The following is a 27295-nucleotide window of genomic DNA, read 5'->3' on the forward strand; positions in this document are numbered from 1 at the left end:
ACATTTGCTGTCAGGTATCAGCATTCATTGTTTCTAGTGGTAACATTTCTTCCCATAGGAATGTAGGAGAACCTGAGTGCACAGTCCCACCAGGCCCATGCACACACCAGGCTCATGGACACAGGCAAGAGAATGACACCTTTCCAGCCACCCACATGGCACAGCATTGCTCATATAAACATGAATCCCTCTAATGGGTTTATGTTGTCCTTTTCCATGAGCTTTAAAGTCTGCTAGCAGATCTCATACCCAGCCACCAACACGCACACACCCATGTGAGTGTCTCCTGGCCAGGAGACCCCTGACCTCTAGTACCCACCTCAGACACCTCTGGTCCAGCTTGTTGACTGGAGCTGGTAGGAGGGTTACATGAGTGTGCTTACCTGGCCTCTGTGTGAGCCCAGATCTGGAGTCTCCTTAGTAGATGGCCTTCAAGACCCATGGCCTCTCCAGTATTCAGCTGCCAGGTCTTCCTTGTCCCAGTTACCAACTTATCCTACCTCAAATTTGCCAGTAGGTTTAAAAACATGTTCCCTCACATACACAACAGTGAACTTAGAAAGAGAATTTAATAAGGAGATGAGACGGGTTACAGTGATCACATTTAGGAATGTATTGACCAGGAACCTACTTACTTGCAGCTTTCCTATTTAATATAATTTCCTCTTTATTTTCTCCTGGGCTCATCTTTATTTCTTCCCTCCTTTTGCTCTTCACTTAAACAACCCATTAAAAACCCATTCCATGTTTGCCTAAAAAGCTCATAATTCCATGAAACGTTTCACAGATACCCACAGCTCCCCTCCTCTCCAGCGGGCCATAGCATGTTTCCTCTTTCTTGTGATATTCATGATAATCTTGTCTCTATTCCCATCAGTTAAGAGTTCTGGTTGAAGCTCTTAAAGGTGACGCTTGAATGATGCCTTAGGTTTTAACTTTTATATTTTTCAAATCCTGTACTGCCTAGTGTGTAACTCTGAAGTTTCTTGTAGCCTGTTAATTTCTGCTCTCTCATGCTAGGTAGACATAACAAAGCCTCTACGGGCCTGCTCCTCAAGGACATCCAGACTGTCCTAGGCCCAAAAAGTATAAACCAAAAGCGTCTAAAGGGGGACAAGCTGAAGGAAATTACATCATTAAACTGAAGCTTTAATTGGAGCATTAACCCTGATATGCAAATGAACCAAACCTATAAAAATGTGAACTCGTGACCTGTCATCCATCTTGGGGTCCATCTTGGCAATAGCCTCTGGCTCCCCAGGATCTTTGAAGGCCTTTCAAATAAATACCTACTTTTGTTCCCTTACTCCTGTCTAGTCTCTGTTTCTCGGAGTTCCTGTTACAGCTCACTGATCAAGAGTCTCCAGAATTCTGGGCTTTGCTACTATTCCGATTATCTACATTTTGCTAGCTGTGTTCATTTTATTGCTTCTATTTCTTGCCTTTTCTCTTTTGTACAGAATAGCTGTTAACAAGGTCTTTTTACAGAAAGTTTCTATTCTGATTAGAAGTATTCCTTTTTCCTCCTCATTTTCTTCCCTCTTCCTTTCTCCATCTTGGAATTCTGTTTTTCTGTCTTAAGTGGCTCTTACTCAAGTAAGTTTTTGATGTCCATAGGGAGGAATGAGTAATCTCCTGGAAATTTATGCCTAGCTTTTCTCTTGCTCATAGGTGGTTTGATTCTAAGTACAGCCCAGAGTAGTGTATATTTTCCAATAACAAGGAATTGCAGTTCAAATGTGCCTGCTAAATTCTCTGTGTGTACCATTCAATTTCTGTGTCACAAAGGTGCATACATTTCTAAAGAATACTGTTGCTTTATCAGAGTCTGAAACAGTATTTCTAAAATGTATTTGTGTGAAATATGTTAATTGAAATAATTTTTTTCTTTGTAGAACCAAAATTGCAATTTCAGCCACCACATCAAGTACAGCATAAAGTTATGAATACAGAACAGAATGGCATCAAAGAGAATCATTCAAGACACGTTTCTCGCAATGACATGAGACAACCAAGGAATGAGAAACCCCCTCGTTTTCAAAAGGATTTTCAGAATTCAAGGCAGGCTTTGGAAAGTGGTGGGTTACCAAGAAACAGAGGTCCTGAAAGGCACAGCTCTTTAGAACACTGGACAGATGAAAAAAATAAAAGTGACAGACATTATCCTAGAAATGATAGGTCAAAAGATTTGGCTTATCCCATAACCACTCACCAGAGTGATATTACTTTCAAAAAAAGGGATAACAACATGCAAAACAGAGTAGGAAAAGGTGTGTCTTTCACAGAATTCAAGGAAAACTCTGCTGCTCAAGATGTGACAGACAACAATAACCAGAAACGTGGGAAAAGGGAAAACCAAACACACAATTCTGAAAATTTCTGTGATAGGAAGGCACAAACAATAAGTAGTGAAGCCTTTTTGGTAAAAAGTGAGCAACATTTTGGTGTTAATAATGATTACCAAAATCCCAGTAGAACTGATAATTTTAGTGCTGTACCAAATGGAGATACTGAGCATCATCAGAAAGGAAGACGAGTAGGACCTATCAAATCGTCAGGACCCACTACGATCCCGTCTTTTGATGATAAAATGTTGTATTACAACACTGGTCCCAAAAGGAGAACTGGGCCCATCAAACCAGAGAAAATATTGGAACCATCGATTCACATGGAGTATGGAAAAAGTTGGAGACCGGGGGATGAATGTTTTGCTCTTTATTGGGAAGACAACAAGGTATGCCTTTGCCAAATGAGAAGTATCTCAAATTGTGCCTCTAATGTTTTCTTACCCAAATGTGGGAGATAATTAGCACACTGCTACAGAGGCATGGCCTTTGTTCGTAGGTGTGTAGTGTGCTTCTTGCCTAGCTCCATGCTCTGTTTTTTATATTTATGAGATACATCACTTATATTAATTGCACAAAACTTTAAAGTGTTTAAATCAAGTCCTTCTTTCTCTTGTATAAGTGGACTTTAGAATGACTTAAACTCCTCACTGAAGCATTTGACTTAAACGCCGAAAATTTGAAGGGATGAATATGGATCTAGTTGCCAATATTCTTTGCTGAAGAACAAAACCAGGATGCTGTGCTGTCTAGAATATCTATAATGGTAGATGTGTAATACCTTTTTTTGGAACAAGTTAGCACAAAACCTTTATCACTGCAAAGGAAGACTAAAGTCTGCAGGAATGGGGCTGTAAAAAACCTGCCACTTTTCTTTCAGTCATTACAGAATGGAAACAGCAAAAGGCTTAATTTTGATTAACACTAGTAGACTATTAGCTGAAGAATTTGTGGAACAAACGAATTATGCTGCATGATAGTTTTGTATTACTGATTTTTTAAAAGTTTAAGTACTTGCTTTTCAGCTCTTCCCCATTAATAAGATTTCTCCTGCAACATGACATTTTACTTTCTTCTCCTTTGCTAAGAAAGTTTTAAACTGTTTTCTTTGATTTGTCATCGTCTGTTCAGGAGTTCTCTGTCACTCTACATGGGTAGTTTCTTTGGGTTTTGACCCTTTCTGATAATCTGAGAACTACCTTAAGTATTGTTGTTCTTTGAGTATTGAGTATGTTTTATTCACACCTTTTTCTGCTTTTAAAAAACTTTTTGTTATGTCTATTTTACGTTATTTATTATAAACATTTTCCTTTTTTTTTTTTTGGTCTGCATTAGCTCAGCAGCATAACTATATTTTTCTCTCTTTTTTTGGTATGACTAAAACCAATGATAAACCATGCAGGATTTTTGGTAGTGGCAACATACAGTGAGTTGACTCTCTTAAATAGGAATATGTAGCTTGAATGGATGGATTAGTGTGAAGTATAATGGCATATTATTGAATTGCTTCCTATTTTGAGAAGCATACTTGCATTACTGTGAGATGAGATTTTTAAATTTTGGAAAGTACAAAACTTGCAAGATAAATACATATGAGATAATCCCTGACTGTTACCTGAAGAGTATTCAGCAGATTAGAAGGTGTTTTGGACAGTAATTGGTTTCTTGGTAGTTAACATAAATACTGCTACTCACGTCTAGGACAATTTTGAAATGTGATGATAAAATACAATACTGAGCTTAACCATTTTAGGAGGCAGTGATTTCTTTGTGTTCAGTCAGATAAAAGTGATTGGATATCTTCAAGAAAGCTATATTTGCATAAATGTAAAAAAATCAAGTTTTGTGTTTAGAAAAAGGACTTTTTGAAGGGGCAGCTCTATCATATTTTCATCATATTTTTATCACATTTTATTATGTGATAAGTTAGGTAAACAAGTACATATGGTGTGTGTGGCTGATAAGCACTTACTGATGTATATTTTAAGTAAACATCTTACAATAGCACTTCTCTGTATACAGCAGCATTTGTGTTAGTGATGAATTTGTTCTGCTTTCAGAGAGATGAAAGCAGGTCTTTTAGATGCTCAGTCTACTTAAATAAGCTGTGTATTTTCTCAATGAGTATTCTAAATACAATCTGGCATGCCCTTGGAGTCTGCCATGTGGAATTTTAAGATATCTGGTTTAATATCTGGTACAAATTTAAAAGAAAATATAATACTGCCTAAGACTAAATATGTATGCACACACAAAGACATATATGAAAAGGAAGTTGTTAAGTATTTGTGGTATTTCTGGTTGTATTTTATGACCTTTGAAAATTTCTCTTTGAAGTTCTACCGGGCAGAAATTGAAGCTCTCCATTCTTCTGGGACAACTGCAGTTGTTAAATTCAGTGATTATGGAAATTATGAAGAGGTGCTTCTCAGCAACATCAGGCCTGTTCATGCAGACACGTGGGTATGTGATAACAAATTGTATTAAAAAATATAAACTACATAGTCTGTACAAAATATGTAACTATTAAGCAATTAATGCCTACTCATGCAAAGATTGCTACCTACATGTGTAGAAAGATAGTTGCGCAAATACATGAACAAAATTTCAGATTTTAGTTGTCTATATGAAACCTGATAGAAGTGTATTACGATGTGGTATTCTTCCTGTATAATAAATTTCAATTGTATTGTTTGAAAATGAATAACTGATCTGTCAGCCAAACAGTTTTATGCATGTTTTCTTTCTTAAAAGTTGTTACTTACTCTATTCAACCCAGTTTTTTGTTTTATTTCATGTGCATTGTATGTTGTTCTGTAAGGGTTAGGAAACAGTAATTTAAAACATATGTTCTGAAGCTTTTCACTACATGTGTATGTATGACTAAAAATAGACATCTGTATCCCTTTATTTTGTATCATGATTTTATTCTTGTTTCAATGATTTCTTCTTTGCCAAATATTGTGGTGGTCATGTATGCATCAAAATCTGTTTTATGAAGTTTAGAATGTATTAGCCTTATGGAAGTTGGAATTTCAAAAGGCTTTACTAGTCAATATCATTTTGATTAAAAAAAATGTCAGGAATGCACAATTTTTTGCTGTTTACTCTTACTATAAAAGGCTGCACAAAAAATACACATCTACATATTGATTCCTTAATGATGAGTTGACTGTGCTTATTTTGAGTTCTTACTTTTGGGTCATAGAGCCATGTTACTACTGCTGCAAAGGCTGAACAGTCAACTCCTGTTTCTTCCCAGTGGTCTTTTAACATATATTGCTGCCTGTAGCTCTCAGATGCCGTTATGGCCTCTGAGAGGGCCTTTTTTACTTAAAAAGATACCTGAAGCTCTCCCCAGCTGAGGCATTGCTGTTTATATGAAAATTTGCTCTTTTTTCCCCCCTTCTTTTTGTCCTACTATCTGACCTGTAAAGTGCTAGTTACTTACTGTATGACTGTACTATTTTAACCCTTTTTCTAGGTTAATTATCAGACTTTTCTTCTTTTGATTACAGTTTTGAGGAGTGGCTTTTATTTTACTTTGAGCCACTGAAAGTTTGCTCTCAGAGTCTAAGAACTTAGCCTAGTATTAAGACTAAGTTGATTCTAGAAGTGAGGTGCCATTTCCTACTTGATCCTAGTAGAGGTGGTCATTTTCTCTGCCTCTTCTGCCTATGTCTGACCATGTGTTCTTCTTCATCCCTCTCCTCCCATGGTGGAGTGTCAGTCATGTAGCCACAGGATGAGTTGAATGAAATGGCCCCTGGATTGGCTTATTTTATTTCAGAGTTAGTTTCTTAAAGCTGACGCAAGGGCGGGACAATGTATGGAGAGGGGATTCTGACAGTAGGTATCATAGTCCTGACATCATGCTGCATCCTGATCGAGTCGTTGAGGCTTCCTCTTTGTTACTGGAGACAAAAAAGAAATTTCCAAGGACTTTTATTCCATTCAGAATTGAAAGATACCTTTCTCAAGGTTCTTTTTTCTCTCAAGGGAGCCTAGTTGAATTGCATAAATTCAAACAGTGAAATTTCAGATGGTTATAGTTACACAAGGTAAATGCCAATCAACATCTTCACAGTAAACATCATTTTAATGGGTTTTTTTCTGGGAAATTATTCTTTGTTGCTAGAAGGTCCTTGCAGCTGTAGGATTTTTGCAGAAGAAAGTTGATTAGGACCTACCCCTTCATTGTGTTTGGGTGCTAAGCATAATCCTTGTTATGCATTTGTAGTTCTTAATCACCCATTGGAGTCATGCATTGATACTCGGGTTTGTCTTTTAAGCTGAACACAGTTGGTCATTTTTTGTTGTCTCAGTGTTCTTACTAATATCTAAATCTAGATAGCATGCATGAATGAAAAATGAAGTTATCATGCTGCTTAATTCTTCGACTTAAGATTCAAGTAATTTTGTTGTAGTTCCTCTTTACAAGAGAACAAAACGGATTTTAAACTCACTTCAGTAATTCCTTTTCTTTCACTGATTGATACTATTGTCACCAAGGAGCATGTATTACTGGAAATATGCTGATTTTTATTTCAGTCCTTCCAGATAATTTCCAGATAGCTAAGTCCCTTAGGAAAATGTTTATGCAGGTACTTGGGTCCATCAGTGCTGGTCGCTTTTTAAACATCACCTCCTAAGAGCACAGGAACAAGCAGTTCCCAAAAGTCGGAAGCCAAGCAGGCAAGGCAGAAGGCTGGCTTGTCTGAACAGGAATATTCTCTTGGAAATACAGCAAAAAAAGAAGGTGTATGCCCAGTGGAAGCAGGGTGAGGTGGCATGGGTGGAATACAGAGATGCTGCTTGCCACTGTAGGGAGAAAATTCGTGCAGCTGAAGCTCAGTTGGAGTTGAAGCTGCCAGAAATGCAGGGGACAATAAAAAGAGGGTTTTTTTCAAATATATTAATGGCAATATGCAGTGTAAAAATAATATCAGCCCGTTACAGGACAAGGATGGTCACCTCACAAACAGGGACATGGACAAGGCACAGGGGTTTAGCACATTCTTCGCCTCCATCTTTAACACAGATGATGGACCAAGGGGGTCTCAGTGCCCTGAGCTGGAGAACCATGACTGCGAGAATGATCAGCTCCCAGTTGAATCTGGAATTGTGGGGCATCTGCTGGTCCAACTGGATCCCTACAAATTTATGGAGCCTGATGGGATTCATCTAAGAATCCTCAAAGAGCGGGCTGATGTAATCGCAAAACCTCTCTCAATGATTTTTAAGTGGTCTTGGGAATCTGGAGAGGTCCCATCTGACTGGAAGCTGGTAAATGCTGTCCTGATTTTCAGGAACGGCGAGGAGGACTCTGGAAACTACAGACCTTTCAGTCTTACTTCAGTGCCTGGTAAAATCATGGAAAAGATTATTCTGGGAGGTACTGAAAAACACCTGGAGGACAATGCACTCATCAGTCACAGCCAGCATGGCTTTGTGTGGGGAAAGTCCTGCTTGTGAAACCTGATTTCCTTCTATGACAGGGTAGCCTACCTAGCTGACCTAGGAAAGCCGGTTGAGGTAATCGTTTTGTATTTCAGTAAAGCTTTTGATGCTGTCTCTCACAGTATCCTTCTGGACAAAATGTCTAGCCCACAGCCAGATAAACACATCATGTGGTGGGTGAGCAGCTGGCTTATAGGTCAGGTGCAAAGGGTTGTAGCGAATGGGGTGACATCAGAGGTGTGGTGACCAGTCACTGGTGGGATTCTGCAGGCTTCATACTCAGCCTTGTGCTCTTCAACATCTTCATTAATGACTTAAACATGGGTCTTGAAGGAATAAGTTTGCCAACGACACCAAATTGGGAGGAGCTGTCGACTCCCTCAAGGGCAGAGAGGCTCTTCGGAGAGACCCAGACAAATTAGAGGGCTGGGCACTCACCAAATGTATGAGGTTTAACAAGGCCAAGTGCTGGATTCCCCACCTGGGATGGGGCAACCCTGGTTGTGTGTATATGCTAGGGAATGAGAGGCTGGAAAGCAGTGCTGCAGAAAGGGACCTGAGGGTCCTGGTCAATGACAAATTGAGTCGTCACTGTGCACTGGCAGCCAGGAGAGCCAGCTGTGTCCTGGAGTGCATCAGGCACAGCATCATCAACCAGTCAAAGGAGGGGATTGTCCTGCTCTGCTCTACAGTGTACAGTGGAACTTGAGTCCTGTGTGCAGTTTTGGGCACCATGATATAGGAAGGACATTAAGCTGTTAGAGAGCATCCAGAGGAGGGCAACAAGCATGGTGAAGGATCTGGAGGGGAAGCCTTGTGGGGAATGGCTGAGGTGACTTAGTTTGTTCATCCTGGAGAAGAAGAGACTGAGGGCAGACCTCACTGGGATCTTCAACATCTTCACAGGGGGAAGAGGAGGGGCAGGTACCCATCTCTTCACTCTTGTGACCAGTGACAGGACCCAAGGAAATGGCATGAAATGGCATGAGTCAGGGGAGGATATTGGGAAAAGATTTTACACCCAGAAGGTAATTGAACATTAGAACAGGCTCCCCAGGGAAGTGGTCACAGCACCAGCCTGACAGAGTTCAAGAAGCATTTGCACAATGCACTCATGTACATGGTGTGATTCTTGGGATGTCCTGTGCAGGGCCAGGAGTTGGACTCTATGATCCTTGTGGGTCCCTTCCATTCAGCACATTCTGTGATTACATGATTCTTAATCCTTTCTTACGTGTCTGTACTGAAAACTTATAGAAATACGTTGTATGTGCGTTCCGATGTCCTAATTCAGATTCCGTTTTGAAAGAGTTGCTGATACTGAGAAAAGATTTAGTGAACTCTATTAAGGCATAAATTTAGTCTATGTCTTAGAATTGATTATTCTTTATTGTTTGCTTCAGCACTGTTTAATACTCATGTGTTGAATTTAATTTTTTGTCCAACAACTATAAACGGATGAAAGTGTACCATTGAGAGAAAGAAAAAACAGCAAAGCAAAACATGGCTTGACTAATCACTTGAAAGAACAGCCAAAGTACCACAGTGACCTTATTTTGAAGACATTACATATATTTTAAGCACCTGAGCTTCTGGTCTGCTTTTAACAACCTTTATAAGTGATTTTTGGTTTGTTCAGTTTTTTGGTGGATTTTTTTACTTTGTTCTCTCTTGTCTTGACTGTAGATCAAATCTGCCTCATATTCTCAGAATACATTGTGCTTACCATCTTCATGAAAAAAGTATAACTAGATGGCCAAGACTCCTTGATAATTGATTGTATACTGTACATTACCCAGTTTGCCCAGAGTTCTTGTAAGTTTTCAATCTTTGACACCTTATATGCAGCTCTTTATCTTTCTGATGGCTAGAAGTAGAAGACAAAGCTGAGTTTTACATTAGGTAAACCAAAAAGGTAGTGGGGAATTTTTTTTCAATAATCATATACAAGAGCAATATAAATACATTTAAGAACACTAAAACTGTTTATTGTTTTTCTTAGTGCCTGAAAAATATGTCCTAGGTATGCAATTCGTAAATATTTTTAATAATAAAACTGCATTTGGATTCCACTGTTCTAGAGTTCCTATAAGTGTCTTGTATGTAACACTACAATACTGTATTCCACTAGTTCCCTCAATGTAGCAGGGGTCACTTAATTAAAGTATTAAATCCAAATAAAAAAAGTCACTGAAATGCCATTGTAGAAGTAAGAACTTGCTTGTTTTTTCTTGTAAACAATGTAAAATTATACTAACAACTGAAAAGCATCGAAAGGACCTTCCTGAATCACTTAATAATTTGTTCTGTGGAAAAAAAAAAAAAAATAAAGTCAAGATAATACCTTAAACTCTAAGTCTTAATTTTATTCTCTAATTTGTAGGATATTTCTCCCGTAATAAATTATGAAAATGTGTAGTCTAAGTGCTTATCTTGTGACGTTTTTCCCCAAAGCCAAGTAAGTCTTTGCTTTGTTCTCCATTCTCTATTTCCTTAGTAATGTCGTAGGCCTTTTTCCACCCTATTTACACTACAATTATCTTTTTTTGTTTCCTACTACTGTATGAAGAAAATAAAGATCATAGTGTTCCCGATGTATGTATATAGCTCCACATATATATGTTATGGCCTTAACTGATTTTTCTCTAAACAAGCTGGAATTCTTACAGATTCTTTGCTTACAATTATTCTAATTCCTTAAGAATTCCAGTTACGAAGTGAAACCTATAGTTTAGCTTAGTTTCCTCTTCCTGCAGTATCTTGCACTGTATTTCTGCATAAAGATATAAGAAGGCAAAAATTATTATTAAAGCATAAATATTATACATATTCCTGGTTTTTCTGTAGTTTCTTTTGTTCTGCAGAGACTGAAAATCTATTTTGCAACTTTTCTCAACTCATTCCTCCAGTAAGGAATGAGCTGAGGAAAGAAAATAGCAAAGGATCTTGGATTGCAGGTAATTCTTGCTGGCAGACAGTTCAGAGTTCAAGTTTGATAACATTGTGTCTTGTCACAGGGCTTTAAGAGCTTCTGTGTGTGTTGAATTACCTTGAACTGTAATTCAGGACTTGATCATACCTGTCCTGTTTCAGGTAAGTGAAGAGGTAAACTCCTGTTAGTTTTCTGAAGGTGTTCGAACCTCTCCCCAGCAGTGTAAAGAGCAGCGCTGAAAACCAGTAAATGGTAAAGGCTTACAGCTTCTTTAAGCTGGCAAAGACTTTTGTCTACCTCTTTTATGGAGGTTTTAAACCCATTCAAATGTCTTTATCTATGGCAGGCTAATAACTGCTTGAAGGATTGGGCACCGTTTCTTTATGGCTTTTAGGCCTGGATGGCCTTGGCATCACACTATGGTCTTTTTGTGTTGTGTGTCAAGTGTCAAGCAGGAAATCTTTCCCACTGAATAATTAAGTAGGTGCAGTAAATAAATGTGTCCTGGTTGGATCTCTTATCTAGCTTCTGTCCTCATTGACTACACTAAAAAACAAGGCTGGTAAAAGAGAATGGTACAGTCTACTTAATCAGTTCTAAGATTCCTGTAGAAAAAATGTCCCTGAGTATTGCATCAGAGAAGATTTTGATGTCTTTAATGCTTTGGCTTCTGTACTGTTAGGAAAATCTCTAGAATGATCTTACAGTTCAAGATAATTCAGTGACTCGATTCATTAAATGAAGGCGGAGTGTTTTGGACTACTCATCTTCCTGAGTGGTGGTGGATGTTTATTGAAATTAATTTAAAACATTTCTACTGGAATTTAGTTTCCACAAAAATCTATCTTTTGGCTTTATGAAAGCACTTGAGATGTAGGCAGTAATTTTGTTGGGATGTGCCTTACATACAATTAACCTTATGTAATTTCTTTATTTCCCCAGCCTGTAGTGGGCCTTTCCAGTGCCCAGTACAGGGTACGATCACTGCCCTGGTCCTGCTGGCCACACTATTGCTGATACAGGCCAGGATGCTATTCTTGGCCACCTGAGCACAGCTGGCTCATGTTCAGCCACTGTTGACCAGCACACCCAGGTCCTTTTCCACTGGGCAGCTTTCCAGCCACTCTGCCCCAGCCTGTAGTGCTGCAGGGGGTTGTTGTTACCCAAGTGCAGGACCCAGCACTTGGCCTTGTTGAACCTCGTCCAACTGGCCTCAGTCCATTGATCCAGTCAGATCCTTTGTAGAGCCTTCCTACCCTCCAGCAGATCAACACTCCCACCCAGTTTGGTGTCATCTGCAAACTGACTGGGGGTGCACTTGATCACCTTACCCAGGTCACTGATAAGTATATATTAAGCAGAACTGGCCCCAGTACTGAGCCCTGGGGAACACCATTTGTGAGTAGCCACCAACTGTTCTATCCTGTAGCAGTATAAAAATTTCCTAATGTTTTTAAGCATATTTTGCCCATCATCATCTTTTGACCATCTTTCTATTGTAGAACTTGCAGGATGACATGGTCTATTTTTTTTTTTTTTAAGTCATGGTTATTAGCTAAAATATAGGTGCAATTCAGCAAATTTTACTTTAAAATGTAAAGCATACAAGGTATAAGTAATGTAGAGGTCCTGACTTTCAAGTTAAGATACTCTGCCTTTCATGAGGCTGTTCTGTGTTGTCTCGCAGGCACATTCTGTTTCAAGACTCTTTTAAACTGCTGTGTCCCTGCACTACCTGTATGCAGTTTTGTTTTGGTTTTTAATTAGGTGCTGGTTTATATATATTTATTTAGAATTTTTCTGTATTTTTATGGAAATAAATTTTGCCATGTTTTACTTTCTAATTTTTTTGTGTGCAGTCAGTCATTCACAAATAAATTCACATAGGTGTTTGTTTACATAATATACATCTCTGTGTGGGACTTTGGGGATTCATATGTCAAATTCTGTCATGGGTGAGGTTTGCACACAGCCTTCTTTCATAAAATGTCACCAAAAATCACCAAAACTCTCTTATTTCCTCTTCAGATTTTGATAGTGATTTTGTGTCCTAACAGGAAAGTATTAGATAATTTCTCGTGGCATCACTGACTATTTTCTTTCTGAAATTTATGGTGGCAGAATTTCCTGTTTACATGCTAAAACAGGTTCAGCAATACAGCAAGTACTTCCTCGTCCCCCTCACTCTTCTATGGACTTGTACGGTTTTCCTCACAAGTGCACTTTTTGCAGAGAAACTGAATGCTGATTTTTTTTTTCCAAGTCTATGCAAGTATTCTTTTCCACTATGGTTTAGGACTGTCTGTATTACCAGCCTGTTGGAAACACTTCCAGATTGTGGCTTTCTTCTGGATGGATGGAGAAAACCTGATGTGTCCATTGGTTCTGTGTTAATTCATATAGAATATCTCACTTTAGTGTATCAACTCTTCTTTTAGAAATTGAAAATAAACCTTTAAATATTTATAGTATGGTATTGATACTGCTCAATGAAGAAGCTTTTACTAGTGAAAGGGATATGGTCTGAAAGGCTTAAATGTGTACTTGTAAGGAATTTTTAAAATCCATTACTTTTTCCTGTATTGAGAACACAATTTGCAAAAAAGTATGTCTATTTAAACTACAAACTGCACAAGAAGAGTTGCATGTTTATTTCAAAGTGTGCCAGAGGGAATGACTACAACTATGAATAAACTGTGCAGTACCCTTAAGGGGAATCAATAAGCCAGCAATATGTCTGTGGGATAATCATGCCCTGGGCTTACCTTATCCTCGTTTCATGGAAATGTAATCGAAAAGCTGCCTATTTAGAAAACGAATGAGTGCTTTGTTTCCACAGTTGAAACGATGAGGTACAAAGAAATGTCTGATTCCAAATTAACTGTTGTGTTGCTTCTAGTTGTCTCAGATTAAGTATGTAAATCTTTTCCTTGCCCATCCATTTATTTTCCATTTCTTGATTTTTTTTGAAAAATCTACAAATTTTCTGCTGCTTTCTATCTACTTCACTTGAAACTCAGGATCTATTTGGTTTTAACAGAATCATTTAAAAATTAGCTGGTGTTGAAGCTCGGTTTCTTTATATTTTTCAGCAGAGGAAAAATGAGATAATTATAATTAAAATTAATAGTGTATATTACATTTTTTCAGGATTACCAAATAATTTTATTATAAATCTAGTATCTTTAATTGATGTGTAATAAGGAATTAGTTGAAAAAATGCTGGTCCTGAAAGTGCTTTATAGAATTCTACAAAATCTGGCCAAGAAAATATAAAATTTTCTGAGGTTTGGTTAATGAAAGTCAACAGAAAATTTTATTGTCATTAATTTGTTTCAGATGCTAAACAGAAGACTACTCAGGGAAGGGTCATCTTGAAATTATTATTTGGAACCTGGAAAAGCAACAGTTTTTATGGGATAGTTCCATGCCTCTTAGTTTTACATACCATAGTTAGGAGCATATTTGATTGTGGCTGATCTGTGTTCAGTGGAGAAAAAGACATATCCTCATAAGGATAATTTCCTTTTTCTAAGTGTAAATAAGGGAAACAATGGGTATATGTTTTATTGTTTTTCTGTTTTGTTTTTTTTTTTTAATGCTGTTACAGCAAGTTTGTTGTAACACGTGGTCAGTAGCTGTTGAAATTCACTGCTCCTGCATTAGGGAAATATTAACTGATTTTCTCTCTTGGATAAAAGACTTCATACTGAGCTTGAAAGTACAATGTAGAGTTTTATTTGTATAGTACATCAAAATCTCATAGAATCTGAGAAACAGTGAAGGTGAAAGATGTCACTGGTATAGTAGATTAAAACATTTTATAAATGGGTAGGGATTATTCTGGCTGCATATAGAAAGGCAACAAATAGTAATTGTGTAGTTGCAGTTCAAAATCATGGGATGTTTTTAGTAAATCATACAGTAGTGTACAGCAAGTCAATTTTATCCCTTTACGGACAGTTAAATCTCATAATAGTTGCCATTTGACACTTCCATTTCTGTGACCAGTGTTTTACCTAACGTACTATTTTACTGGAGTGAAGCTAGGGCTATAAACTTCAGCAAAGCTATTGATGGTTTAGACATAAAAGTCAAACCAGAGTTAGTATGAGTTTATACTCGTGTATCTGTAGTAATTACCTAATGCTTGCTAAGTCCTATATGCAGCGAGGTGCTTACTGGGTAATGAGTTTCAAGTGGGTGAAGAACTTGTATACCCTATAGATCCTTTACAATTGCTTATCCTGTGTGTTCTTTACAGAGAGATGATAAGGCATTAATAGGGCTAAGAGTTTATCTTAATGATCTTTTGTCAGTGAGGGGTCAGCTGTCTGCAGATCTAGCAGGATAACCTCAAACTCCACTTGCTCTTCTCATAATTTAACTCAGGAATTTGAATGCCCATAGGCCTAGTCTAATATAGATATGTTGTGCACTGTGGAAAAAAAAAAAGTGAGCATCTTCAGGCTTACAAAGATTACTCTGGGAGAAGATTACTCTGTGAAAGGAATTGATATTTTAAGTAACAAGCCTAATTTGCAAAGAAAATTGATCAAGAACAAATATGTTGAATTATTCTGTAATATGCACTTCAAAAAAAAAGTCAGTACTTGCTTAAGACCCTTGAAAAATGACATTAGTCATAATTTCTCTTTTACTTACAAATTTTACACCTCATTTGATGCTAATTTTTGAAATTATGCCCTAAAGCCACTCTAAAATTGTATAACAAACCTATTTTTTCCCCCACAAAATCTTAGTTATTACAGAGTTCAAAGAATCCATTTAAGTATTCAGATAAAGTAGAAGTTCAAGTGACACTTAAACTGTAGACACTTCAGCAAATTTTTTTTCCTTGCAAATATAGACTATATAATACATTGCATATAGAATAATTAGAAAAGAATTCTTTCTAGAATACTTGTGAATTCTCAATATGACCATAGTATGAGTTTTCTCTGCTTTCTTTTTTTGATTCATCTGGATAATCTTGCGGTCTGTTTCTGATTGATCCAAGCACTGGTAAGTAGAAAATGCAAAAACCAAAACAAGTACTCAAGAAGCTCAACACTGGATGATTAGGCATAAGAAGCAAATTCTGTGAAAGGAATTTAACCAGGAAAGAGGAGATCACTTGGTGTGTTAACAGCAGGAGACAGCTGTTGCCTGTAGAGTGGGCAGCGCAAAGAGGCATTAAATCTGGATCAGGAAATGGAATTTGAAATGCACAAGAAAGAAAAGGTCATTTTACAAGGAAGCCAGCACTCTCTTTGTACTGAACCAGCAAGTTCCCCATGCATTCAGTGTGTGGGTGAAGTTGAAACTACAGCTTAACTGAAGCAGTGGTTTGACACTACTGAAATAGAAAATGTCTTCTCCTTTCTTTGCCTTCTGTCTCCTCTTTGTCCCACAGTCCCTGGCCCCTCGCTGCTTCTTCATGCTGCTTCTTCATGCCTCCCTACACAGGCTTGGGTGCTCATCCCTTAATAGCCCACAGAGAGCTATAATTGAAAAGTCTCAGCAGAAGGGCCCAGTGAATGGAGCAGAATTTTCTGTCCGTAAGCAGTAAAAGACAGAGGTAACTACTTTGTAAGTGGCAAAAGTGCAGGAGCTGCTCAGCTGTGACTTGCAACTGCTTCCTAAATACATGTGAGCACAGCATTCAGCAAAGCTTTTGTGTCAACGCATAAGTTGTGTCCAGTTTTTTGCTGTAATCCACCTATTCATTCTCAGAAGTTATGCAGTAAGTATTCACTTCAAAGGACTGTGTCTTAAAAAGCAAGTTTATCTAAACAGTTCTTTTGAATGCAATGAAGTCTTGCAGTTGAAATTCAGAGAGAAAGCTTTTAATGAAGTATAAATTTACTCTGCTCTAATATTGTTCATTTGAAGAGTAAACTGGTTGGTGAAGTATTTTAAATGCTGGATTTATAATTGATTCTGCAGCTATGAAATCCATTGAATTTTTTATGTAAAAGCAGGCTGGTAGTCACTTGTCTGGACTGAAGTGACTTGCTGATTCACTAAGGTCAGCTGGTCAAATTTGGTGGTGGTACAAGCTCTTCAGAGTATATGGGTCCAAAATATAAGCACTGGATGTGCTTATATTCCCATTTTACCCTTGTTTAGTTCTTGCTTCTCTTATGAGATGGGACAAGAACATCAAAATTAACAACAGATTTTTACAGCAAAACTTTGAATGGAAGATGAATTTTCAAATTACTTATCCTTCCCTGTTTGTCTTCTTTTTTAAAATACCTAAAGGAAGCTGGCATGCTCCACCCTCTCTCTCTTCATTCTAACCTGTTAGTGCAGAAATTTCTTTGTGCATTTCATTGTTTGCATCGTGAACTTTTCCTTGCTTTTTCCTATGGATCTGCCCATTTTTCCTGTCTTTTGCAGTTGTGCTTAGTGCTATCATTTAATCTCAGTGGGCATTGTGTAAGTACTAACAAACTGAGTCCTGGATCCTGGAATTTTAGATAAATAATGAAAAATAAGCTGAAGTATGGAGATAATAAAATATATAAGTTTTGGAGCAGTGTACTAAAACCTCTACTGGTAATAGAAGGAGAACGGGGATGCTCTAAGAGAGAATTGTGGCCACCTTTGCTTTATAAAATGTAATCTAGATTTTATAATGATAAGAATAATTTCGAATGAGTCACAAGCAACTGATAAATTGAAAGCAAGCAGTAAGAAAGATTGGAAAATTAGAGTTGGTGACAAGATGTGTGACCTAACTGACTGCAGTTATAATGGAAGAAGTTTAGACAGATGAAGTTTTTTTGGTTGAAGAACAGAAAAAACAAGGAAGTGAGCATAAGATATATGTCGTTTTGCCTGCAAAGAGTGCATGCTGTTCCAGAAAATGGCAGTTTTTAGTGTAGGGTGGAGAGATTTTAAAATAAAGTGAGATAAAAGTCCACAAAATAGAATTGTTTCTTTAAGGTAGTAAGGAATTTCCTTAAAATAAAAATAAGGATAAATAGGCTGTGCCTGTTTTACTTGAACAAGACAGAGTGAAATCTTAACTATGTAGGGAGGGTGTCCAGAGGATGGAGCCAGACTCTTCTTGGTAGTCCAGCCAATAGAACAAGAGGCAATGGGCACAGAAACTGATGTGCAGGAAGTTCCACCTGAACATGAGGAAAAAATTCTTCACTGTGCAGGTGACCACACATTGAAGTAGGTTGTCCAGAGAGGTTGTGGACTCTCCTTCACTGGAGATATTCAAGAACTGTCTGGACACAATCCTGTGCCATGTGCTCTGGAATGACGCTGCCTGAGCAGGAGGTTGGACCAGATGACCCCCAGTGGTCCTGTCCAACCTTATCTGTTCTGTGACTCTGTGGAAATAAAATGGCAATAGAGGGTGAAAAATCAGCAGTAGTGAATTGAGGGTACAATTATTAAGAAATTGTGACAGAAAAGAAATTAATTTACTTGTAAAGTAAGAAAATTTTAATAAATATATGACTTGGCAAATTGTTATTTTGGAGAACATTAGATTCATTTAGGACCAAATGTGAATAGGTAAGATCCAAGGAATGACAATGTGTTGTCTGACTTGAAGATGGCTGAATTCAACAAGACGGTCAGTAACTGTGTGTGGAGCCACTGTGCATAGGAAGGAATGAGGGAACACTTAAAAGGTGTTCTGTTACTCATTTGTTACTACCATTTGCAGCATTTCTCACTTCCACATTAGTCAGAGCCTCAAGAAAGTGAATGTGATTTCACATTTCACTCTTGCCTATCGCAGTAAAAATTCTTGATTTGGAATGCATGCATGTGAAGCTTTACATTTGGTGTGTAAAGACAGTTACACCAAAATAGAAGTGTGTAAGACAAATACTGGTTTGAATTTGACTTTAGTGAGTTCAAAGGATCAACAACATTAACTCTGAGATTTGATGAAGATTTGCTGCTGTAGAAATTTACTCTGATGTGCTTACCCTCAGAAAGAGGTTGGCTATTACAGGTGAGATGCTATACACTGAACTATTTAATTGCCATTCTATTTTCAGCTATTCATGTTTCTTAGAGTATACTGAAAGAGCTGAAGGTATCTAGACCACTTCAGGCATTTAGCCTACTTTTTAACACTTGCTGCTAGTTCAGCTTGCATTGTCAGTGGTGGGAGATGATCTCAAATACTAACTTAAGTGTTCATATTAAGGCTAGCAATGTTGCAAACTGTGTGGACTTTTGTGTTAGACATCTAATGCTCTATTGATTTTTTTTTTGATAATCGGTGTCTCTGAACCTCTTTATATGAGGGAATTTATAGTACTGCAGGTGGTAAAAGAAGTATGCTGAGAAAACTTAAGTTTTATAGCAGAACTCTGCTTCTTGGCCTTCAGCTACAGTGAAACTAAGAGATATAAATCAATTGTGCTGTACTCAGTGCTGAAAATCTGTTTTCTTACACAGTTGTGTCAGGTTCTCTGTAGTAATGCTTAATCTGGAAAGATAGCTGTCACCACAGATGTGCCCTGTAAATAGGAGACCTTACCATGAGGAATGTTGTTGTTTGTAACTGTTATTTTTAAAATGCACGTTTATTGATACTCGGGCTAATTCAGAAAGAGAGGTTTCTTGAGTAAGATCTCACTTTTCACAACAGAAAGAAACTTAAGCTGTAGGTTTTCCTTTCTGTTGCTTAAAGTGAAATATTTTACTGCTGTGACTTGCTTACTCTGTTATGTGCATGCTGCCCTCTGACAGTTCCTGGGTGTTGGAATTGTTGATGAACTTCCAATGAATCATTCAATGCTCTTGCTTTGTGTTGCTTTATGTTCCTATGTTGTGAATAAAAGGGATTGAGAGTTACATATCCAGTACTTTTTCCCAAAAGCTAATTTCTTTCAGCATGTTCCCACTAGGCCTGGTATCTGCTACAGTATAGTGTTAAGATATTAAAGGAATGAAATCAAAGCTGTTTTTCTGAGACAGCATTTGACAATCATTCTCAGGAGCTTTTATTTTTTCAGCCTATATTTTTTTCTTCTATTTCTCTTTGCTATAAACTCTAACACTCTTAAAAGTTTTCTCTATCTTTAATGTGTACCACCTTCAAATATTCCCCTAAATGAATGTTTTACCATTTGATATTTCTTAACCAAAATAAATACGTAATTATTTTAATCTTTGTAAGTCATTCTCCAGTATCTTGATTATTTTTGAATTTATTCTTTTTTCACCTCTGAATTCTATGTACTTTGTGAATATCTTTCTGGTATGAAGATGCCTAGGAGTGATTTAATATTGCAAATATGTTTACCTCTCATTATTCGGAGCGTGTATTTATTATTGCTGCACATAGCAAGTATATCTCTAAACTGTTGTTCACCCTACTTGTAGGCTTTTTATTACTGCATCATAAATTTTTATCTACTGTTTCAGATGTGTGTATTTAGCATGCATATTTCCAGATGCTGTTCCTTGTAATTCTATTTCCTAATTCTTTTATTTCATTCCACACACATTTGTGAACTCCTGAAAGCTGATATTTGTCTTGCTCTGGCAGGTTATTGAGGTTACCTTGCTTCTTGAGTTTGTTGCCTGTATAACTCTTGGAAAAGAATTTTTCTTTAATACATATGATTTTTTTTCTTCCCTGCAAATATTTAATAACTTCTGCTGCTGCCCTGGGGATTGAGTTTTGAGATTTGCCAGCCTGATTTTGTTAGCTTTCCTGGGTTTGAAAAGCCCACTCCCATACATCACTTATTTTATTAAGTGGTCATCAGCACAAAAGCAGCAGTTGCTATGTGAGCATGGATTCACCCTTCCATATATGTCTGTATGTGGTGTGTGTGTATGTATATGTGCATATACCAACTCATGCATAATGCATTTTCCAGCTCTTTCATTTAAAACAATGCTATTTACCTGCAGGAGGAGGAAGAAGAAACGTATGAGCAAACTCTAGAATTCCGCAGAGGAGGTGATGGTCAGCCACGGCGGTCCACACGACCCACTCAACAATTTTATCAACCGCCCCGAGCTAGAAACTGATTAATAAGGAAAAAAAGGTAAATATAAGATACTGGTGCTTTATGTATTGGTTTCGATTTCAAGATAAACAAATCTGGATTGTTCTATACTTTTCATAGGGTTATAGCTATATTTATGGTAGAAATTGGATATATCTCTGAATTTTGTGGCTTAGGAAGACTTAATATATCTGTGGGAAGAAGGAAAGCAACAAAACACTTCAACAAATAGCTTTTGACTTTTGCTTTATGTCAAGGCTCATGTCATCTCAGCAAGCTTTTACCTGATACTTTTTCACCTGAGAGCAGCAGCAAGATTCTCTCATTCACAAACATTGGACCAGCTTCTCTGAAATAAGCAGCTGCAGTCCCTGCTGAACTCAGGACTGTCTAACTCTGTTCAAGGTTCCATCTTCTACTTTTTATAAGCCATTTATGTGAATAAATACCCTTTTTGTATTTTTGCTTGCATGAGAAGGAGAAATATAAAATCTGTGAGTTCACCATTGAATGGGGAGGTGCAAAGACAAAGAATATTTACCATACTCTGAATCTTGAGGATAGACTTGCACCTATACTTTATTAATAACCAAAAATTAAGGGATTATGTAATCCTTAATTAATTAATACCCCAAAATTAAGGGATTATGTATCATCCTTAGAAAAGACATCTGCTAAATACATTCATAAATTTTAAAAGGCCAGCCAAATAAAACAGTTACAATAATTTTACTGAACAAATCTCATAAGCTGTGCTGCTTTCATTTCACTTGTTGATCTTCTAAATCCTTAATTTACAAAGGATGGTCAAAAGTCTATCCTAACTAAAGATAGCTTTGGTAAGTCACATGCTATTTGGTATACATCCACAGTGTGTCTTTTTATTGAATCTGATTTTTTTTTCCTTACTAGCCAGTTTATTTTTACCAATCTCTTTTGTTCCTTTCATTACTCCAGTCATGTTTTGTTGGCTTAACATGTGCTGCTGATCTCTGTACCTTTTGATATTTCTGACATGCAAGAACGTATGATTCTACTTTTTAGAGTATATGTTACAATGTATTTTTTATTTACAGCAGTACTGGCAATGTAAGAGAGTTGATAATTGTTCTATTTTTGCCAATATAATTCATTTTCTATTTTAAGTACGTGTCTTGATTACTACCAGTAAACATGTCCTGAGATAGTTCATGCAGAAATTATTCTGGAATATGCACTGAGCAGAGCTTTTACCAGCTCAGTTGGCCCTGAGCAGAGTCAGTATGGTCAGTTGAATGAGAGATGTGAAGTGTACACAGCAGTCAAAGCCAGGGAATTTTTTTGTATCTTAGGTAATATTTTTGGTGTTTCTCTAGTTTTACAGTATAAATCTGGAAAACTGTGATTAGCTTTGGTCAGTAGTAACTCCTGTATCTCAGGAGCAAATTTCTTGTTGGCAGATAAGGAAGAACCTTTCTAAGGCTAAGTCACAGGTGTTCCTTGCACGTGGTCCTATACTTTGTTTTAAAGATTATAATGGGATCCTGATTTAAATGGACAGCAGATCTGGTATCAAAACTTGTCTGGCACAGAAAACTACAGCTTTTTCTTTCTATTGAGCTTTCCCAAAAATTAGTGGTTGATGCAATTAATTCTTAACTGATTTTAAATGTAGGCAGAAAATCAAACACAGTCCTTTTCTAAATTGTTTTCAGCTTACCTGGACTTGTACAGCAATGTAGCTTTAATATCTTGACATATAAAAATTCAGCAATGTTAAATGCCGGTTCCTAGAAGTGGATTTCTATATGGTTTTTGTCTCCGTTTCATTTCTTAGATCTTTTGAGAGCATGGCATATTGTTTTTATTTCAAGTTTTTGATAACCTGGTAAATGAAAACAAGATTTATTGGGGAAGTTTTAAGGGATCTAGTGACACATAATTTTACCACAACTGTCCACTGCAGGATGTTTTACCTCTTCGACAGATCATTTATTATTGACACCTTTACTTACTGAAAGGGAGTACCTCTCTATTATGTAAAGTACATTAATGTCTTTTTCCTGAAGAGATGGAAAACCATTGATGATGATTATTTTATATTATAAATTGGTAAATTCTGTAGAATTTTAATCTTGTAGTTTGTAACATTTAAAATCCAAGGTATGTCATTCTCAAAGGCAACTTAGACAATACTGAAACTGAAGTGCTGGCCTTATTTGTATTGGGTATGATAGGTATGTATCAAAGATGAAGCATAAGGTCCATACAGTCACTGTATCACCTCATGCTCAAAACCTTTTAGATCTACCTATATAATCTTATATCACTTGGCAAGGAGGACTTTTTAGTGCAGTGGTGCAGCAATGCAGAAATGAAGCTGCACTGCTTCCTGGATTAGTGTTCAGCATACTCATTCAGGTGTTGAATTTGGGCATTCAAATCTGGAATTAGTATTACCAAATGATCAGTTCAAAATCTTTGTCTCTACTGCAAGGGGTCTTCAGTGTGAGGAGGTTCAAGATTTTAAAATTCTGAGTTGTTTTTGAAAGTGGGATTTGGATCAATGGAGCTGTTCAGTCTGGGGGAGAGAAGTCTCTAAAAGGATCTTATGGCAGTATTTCAGTATTTAAAAAGGGGACTTCTAAAAAAGTTGGAGAGAGACGAACAATTACTGCAGACTTGCAGGAAGTCTTGACCTGGTGATTTTTATGAAGACAGAGAGGTAAAGTAGAAGTGTGGGATAGTCAGTACCTCATTGTGGTTGCAGTTAACCTAGAAATAATAATTTATTAATATCCAGCATGTGAGGTGGAGAACACTTTCAGAATTTTATCAAGAGGGAATTTTATGTGGGTATGAGTCAAATACTAGGTTTAACAGGTCTGTAAAATAAGATATTCCTCCTAGAGAGTCAAGATATAAGAATTAGAATCTAATACTAAAAATACATCCTGAGGTTACATTTTCTGTATAGAATGTCTTAATAGTCTGAAATAGAAGGGGAACAAGTAATCAGAAATTAGTGTTTTGAAGGGTCAGACCTTTTGGAGGAGATTGAAAGAACCTATGAGTGTGAACCTGTAAGTGCTTGGTCCTTATATGTTTTTTGGTCTTCCTTTGTTCCATGACAGAATTAATCTACACCTTGTCACATTTGCTATAAAATCTGTACCGAAGTCCTTAACAATCGTGGTTTTGTGAGAGAGAAGTCTTTACCAGAAAGTGTTCTTTGTACTAGACCAATTATATTTATTGCATTGAAGTGCAGCCTTCTGATTTATTTTTTTTAAAGAATTGTGTCTCCGTAAGTACTGAAAAGCAGATATCCACTCTTTTGGAGGAAGAAAATGAAGTGACAGTGAAGCCTTTGAAGTGACAAAGAGCCCAGGGATGGGGGGTACTTATGGTTTCTTGAGTGCCAATATTTTTTGTCCTTATCTGTTGTATTTTAGTTTTTTCATTTAGAAACCTTCTTGGAGTCAGGGGAATTCACTGGCAGCTCCCAACTTGCTGAACACTTCTTCTAGAAGAAATTCTGGGGTTTTTCCAAGCAGCAGGATGGAAGAAGGAAGTTCATGTGAGCAGAAGGAATTTGGACCTGACACCACAAAAGACTTTTTTAAAGTTCTTAGTTAAATGAAGCTGAATACTTTTTACGTATCAAAGAGGCAAATTGTCATTGCTGCCATCAATAAAACCACAGTGCACTATTCTATTTTTTGCCTTGTATTCTTTTTACTGAGCCTCCATTGTTAGTTAACATAATAATGTATCATGATTTTTCTAATTTTGAACTGATTTTGCTTCTAATATTGCTTCTAGTAAAGTAAAATTAAAGCACATTTTCTCAAAAGCTGACAGGATTGAGCATTTAATTTAGATTTTTGGCTAGCACTAGTGAAGCATGTTAAAAATTTTTCAGCTAATTGTACAGTAAAATTCTGAATAGGTTTTGACTATGTTTTCTGTGTTTATTTTCCAGAGTTGCTGAAGGCCAAATTACAGATTTGCTTATTATGTTTTTCATGATCTGTGACCAGAAGGTCAAAGGGGAGAAAGAAAGAAAGAAAAGAAAAATAATCAGTTTCAATTTTCTAAATAATTTTAGGTAAATATTTTCTTTGTAAGAATATTTATATTAAAGAAACAGAAACATTTCTAAAAGGTACAGAAAAGTTGTTTAAACAAAAATACTGAAAGATGCACATTGGTATTTTAAGTATAAATATGTGTATACATGCACACATGTGCGAGCTGTTGGGTAGTAGGTACTAACTTTCTTGTAGATTTAAACTCTGCTTTTATTGCTTCGTATTACTATAATTTTTTTCAATTGTCATTGATGCTTGAAAGAATCTTATCAAACTACTTTTCATTCTAAGCTGTATCTTTGAATCGTATGTGATTATGACAAATAGTTGAAATTTCACTATTTCTTTAGCTGAGAAGCACTCAAAATCTAGATAACTTGCAAATCCCTTCTAAGCTTTATTCTGATCATTTAAGACTGAAATAGCACATGTGTTTTGAGGTAGTTTTGTAAAGATAGAATTATACCTGAGAGATGTATTGATAGTATAAGTTGTACAGTTAATTCTGCTGAATTTCTCTCTGAGTGCTCATACAAAACTGTTTGAATAGAACCTTGTTTATTTGGATGATAAGAAGTTTTATATTGAGGATGTAACTGAATGTATCTGCACTACAGAATGTACTGTCTGAATGCAGTCAAATCTTACCAATCACGTAAATTTTTTCAGAATAGTAAGGAACCAAATGTTTTGCTGTCTTAATGGATGCTAAGCAGCTTCTTCATAATTACAATGAACCTTGCTAATAATTCTGAAGAATTTTGGGAGTTTTAAACATGAGCTGTACAACGTTGAAGTTCTTCACTATAAGTTAATACACAACCAATTTTATGAAGTTTGTTAAATTTAGAAACCACTTTCCAAATAGTATGAAACATCCTGGTCAGTTCTGCTAAATTGTACCAGCAAATAAATAAACTGTAGATCTCATACATTGCATGTTGAATGCTTTACTTCCAGAATTATTGCTAAGACCACTGACAGCAACTATTCAGCTTCATAAAGAAATGCAGCCATAGCATTGTTTTAAAAAGCAGTTTTGATTTTTCTTTGCAAATAGGATGTACATTAAACAAGCCCTACAGTCAGTGTACCAAAGCAATTTCTGAAATTAAAATAACTTTTACGTTCTTTTGAGCTTTCATTCTTGCTGTGAACTAAATAATAAAATTCAGAAAACTATAGTCTGATTTAGTGAACTTTAAAAAATGATGCCTTCGTATGAAATTTTAAGACTACAAATGCAAAGCAGCATTCTTCTGTAGTGGCTGTGACATTCTGAGATTATGACATGTATGTGCAGCTGTAGGCAAATGAAATATCCTTGAAAATGTTGGTTTCTTTTGTGAAACAGTAAAGACCATGTCCTGGTCTTTTCACTGGTGCTGTGGATCTAGAAAGCCAGAGTAAGCAAACAGCCCCAGAGTCGTCTTGAAAAGTCTTGAAGTCTTTGTATGTTTTATGATTATTTTCTGCTTTGGCTTCAACTGAAATAGCATATGCTGAAAGCTCTGCCTTTCAGGATCTGAAAAACTGTTGTTTGAGTAGTTAAAAATTTATTGTATCAACCTGTTTTGAAAAGCAAGAATTCATATATTCATGCTTATTGATTCCTGTATCTGGAAAAAACATGACGATAAACTAGGTGGGTATATAAATTACATTCTTTATTTGCGTAGTCCATCAAAACCAAAAATACGATAATTTGCCAGTCATACTGTAGTAAAGTTTGCATGCACAAAACCAACATTAATTTATTTAGCTTTTGTGTTCAGAAGAAGTTACCATGTCTAGGTACGTCTTCAAAACACATGTGAAAGTTAACTTCTAGTTTGTCAAAAGCAACAGCAAAAGCAGGCTCCTGGCCTTGGTGTGGCCACATCTGTGTAGTTAAAGAGAAAAAGCTGATAAGGAGCACTGGATCCTGGTCATGCACACTATTTATTTACTAGCTTGGTGTGTGGCTCTGTGTTGGAGTGTTCTTAGCTAGCTGTTGCTAAGACAAACCTGTCACAGAGGAACTTTGTCCTTTGCAAGGTGGAAATGAGCCAACCTGTGCTTCTTGACCTGTGAACCAGTACGTCCCTGGTTCATGGCTTTCCTTTGCTAGATTATAGATAGAGCTTTTGAGAATTTCTGTGTTGAAATTAGGAGTGCAATTCTAATGAGATGTTTTTCTTGCCTTGGACTTGTGTACAACATTTTTACTGAATGAAAAAACAATTAGAATTTCTTGTTTAAATTATTCTAAAAGTTATATGCCAAGCTGGTAATAGTATCATTGACTAGGGTTTTGGGGTTTTTTTCTCCTTTATATTCTTGAGAGATAAGATCATTTTGAAACAAAAAGTGGAAATGTTTGATTTTATCTTACAGGTTTTCAGAATTTTGTATTAAAATCTGATTGAAATTGTCATGTTTTCATTTAAAATTCTTCCTTGGTCTAACATCTTCTGATAGATACTCGCATGTATATTTTAA

At 36.7% G+C, this 27295-nt stretch overlaps 1 protein-coding gene across 5 annotated transcripts in view; it reads left to right on the forward strand.

Moving 5' to 3' along the window:
* TDRD3 (tudor domain containing 3) overlaps nt 1-24438 on the forward strand; it is an 88025-nt gene extending 63587 nt beyond the window's left edge. For 3 of the 5 annotated variants that reach the window (XM_082279157.1, XM_082279160.1, XM_082279161.1), the window contains 4 exons: nt 1896-2734; nt 4683-4808; nt 16154-16318; nt 20644-20752. In XM_082279157.1, coding sequence (XP_082135283.1) covers nt 1896-2734; nt 4683-4808; nt 16154-16309 — 1121 coding nt within the window. In that variant the 3' untranslated portion in view covers nt 16310-16318; nt 20644-20752. Of the gene's footprint in view, nt 1-1895; nt 2735-4682; nt 4809-15757; nt 15782-16153; nt 16319-20643; nt 20781-24175 lie in introns of those variants that run through there. The other 2 variants (XM_082279158.1, XM_082279159.1) reach the window with 2 other exon arrangements.
* Nucleotides 24439-27295: the final 2857 nt, after the last annotated feature.

This window comes from Coloeus monedula (assembly GCF_965178545.1).
Source record: "Coloeus monedula genome assembly, chromosome: 3".
Classification (NCBI taxonomy): Eukaryota; Metazoa; Chordata; class Aves; order Passeriformes; family Corvidae; genus Coloeus; species Coloeus monedula.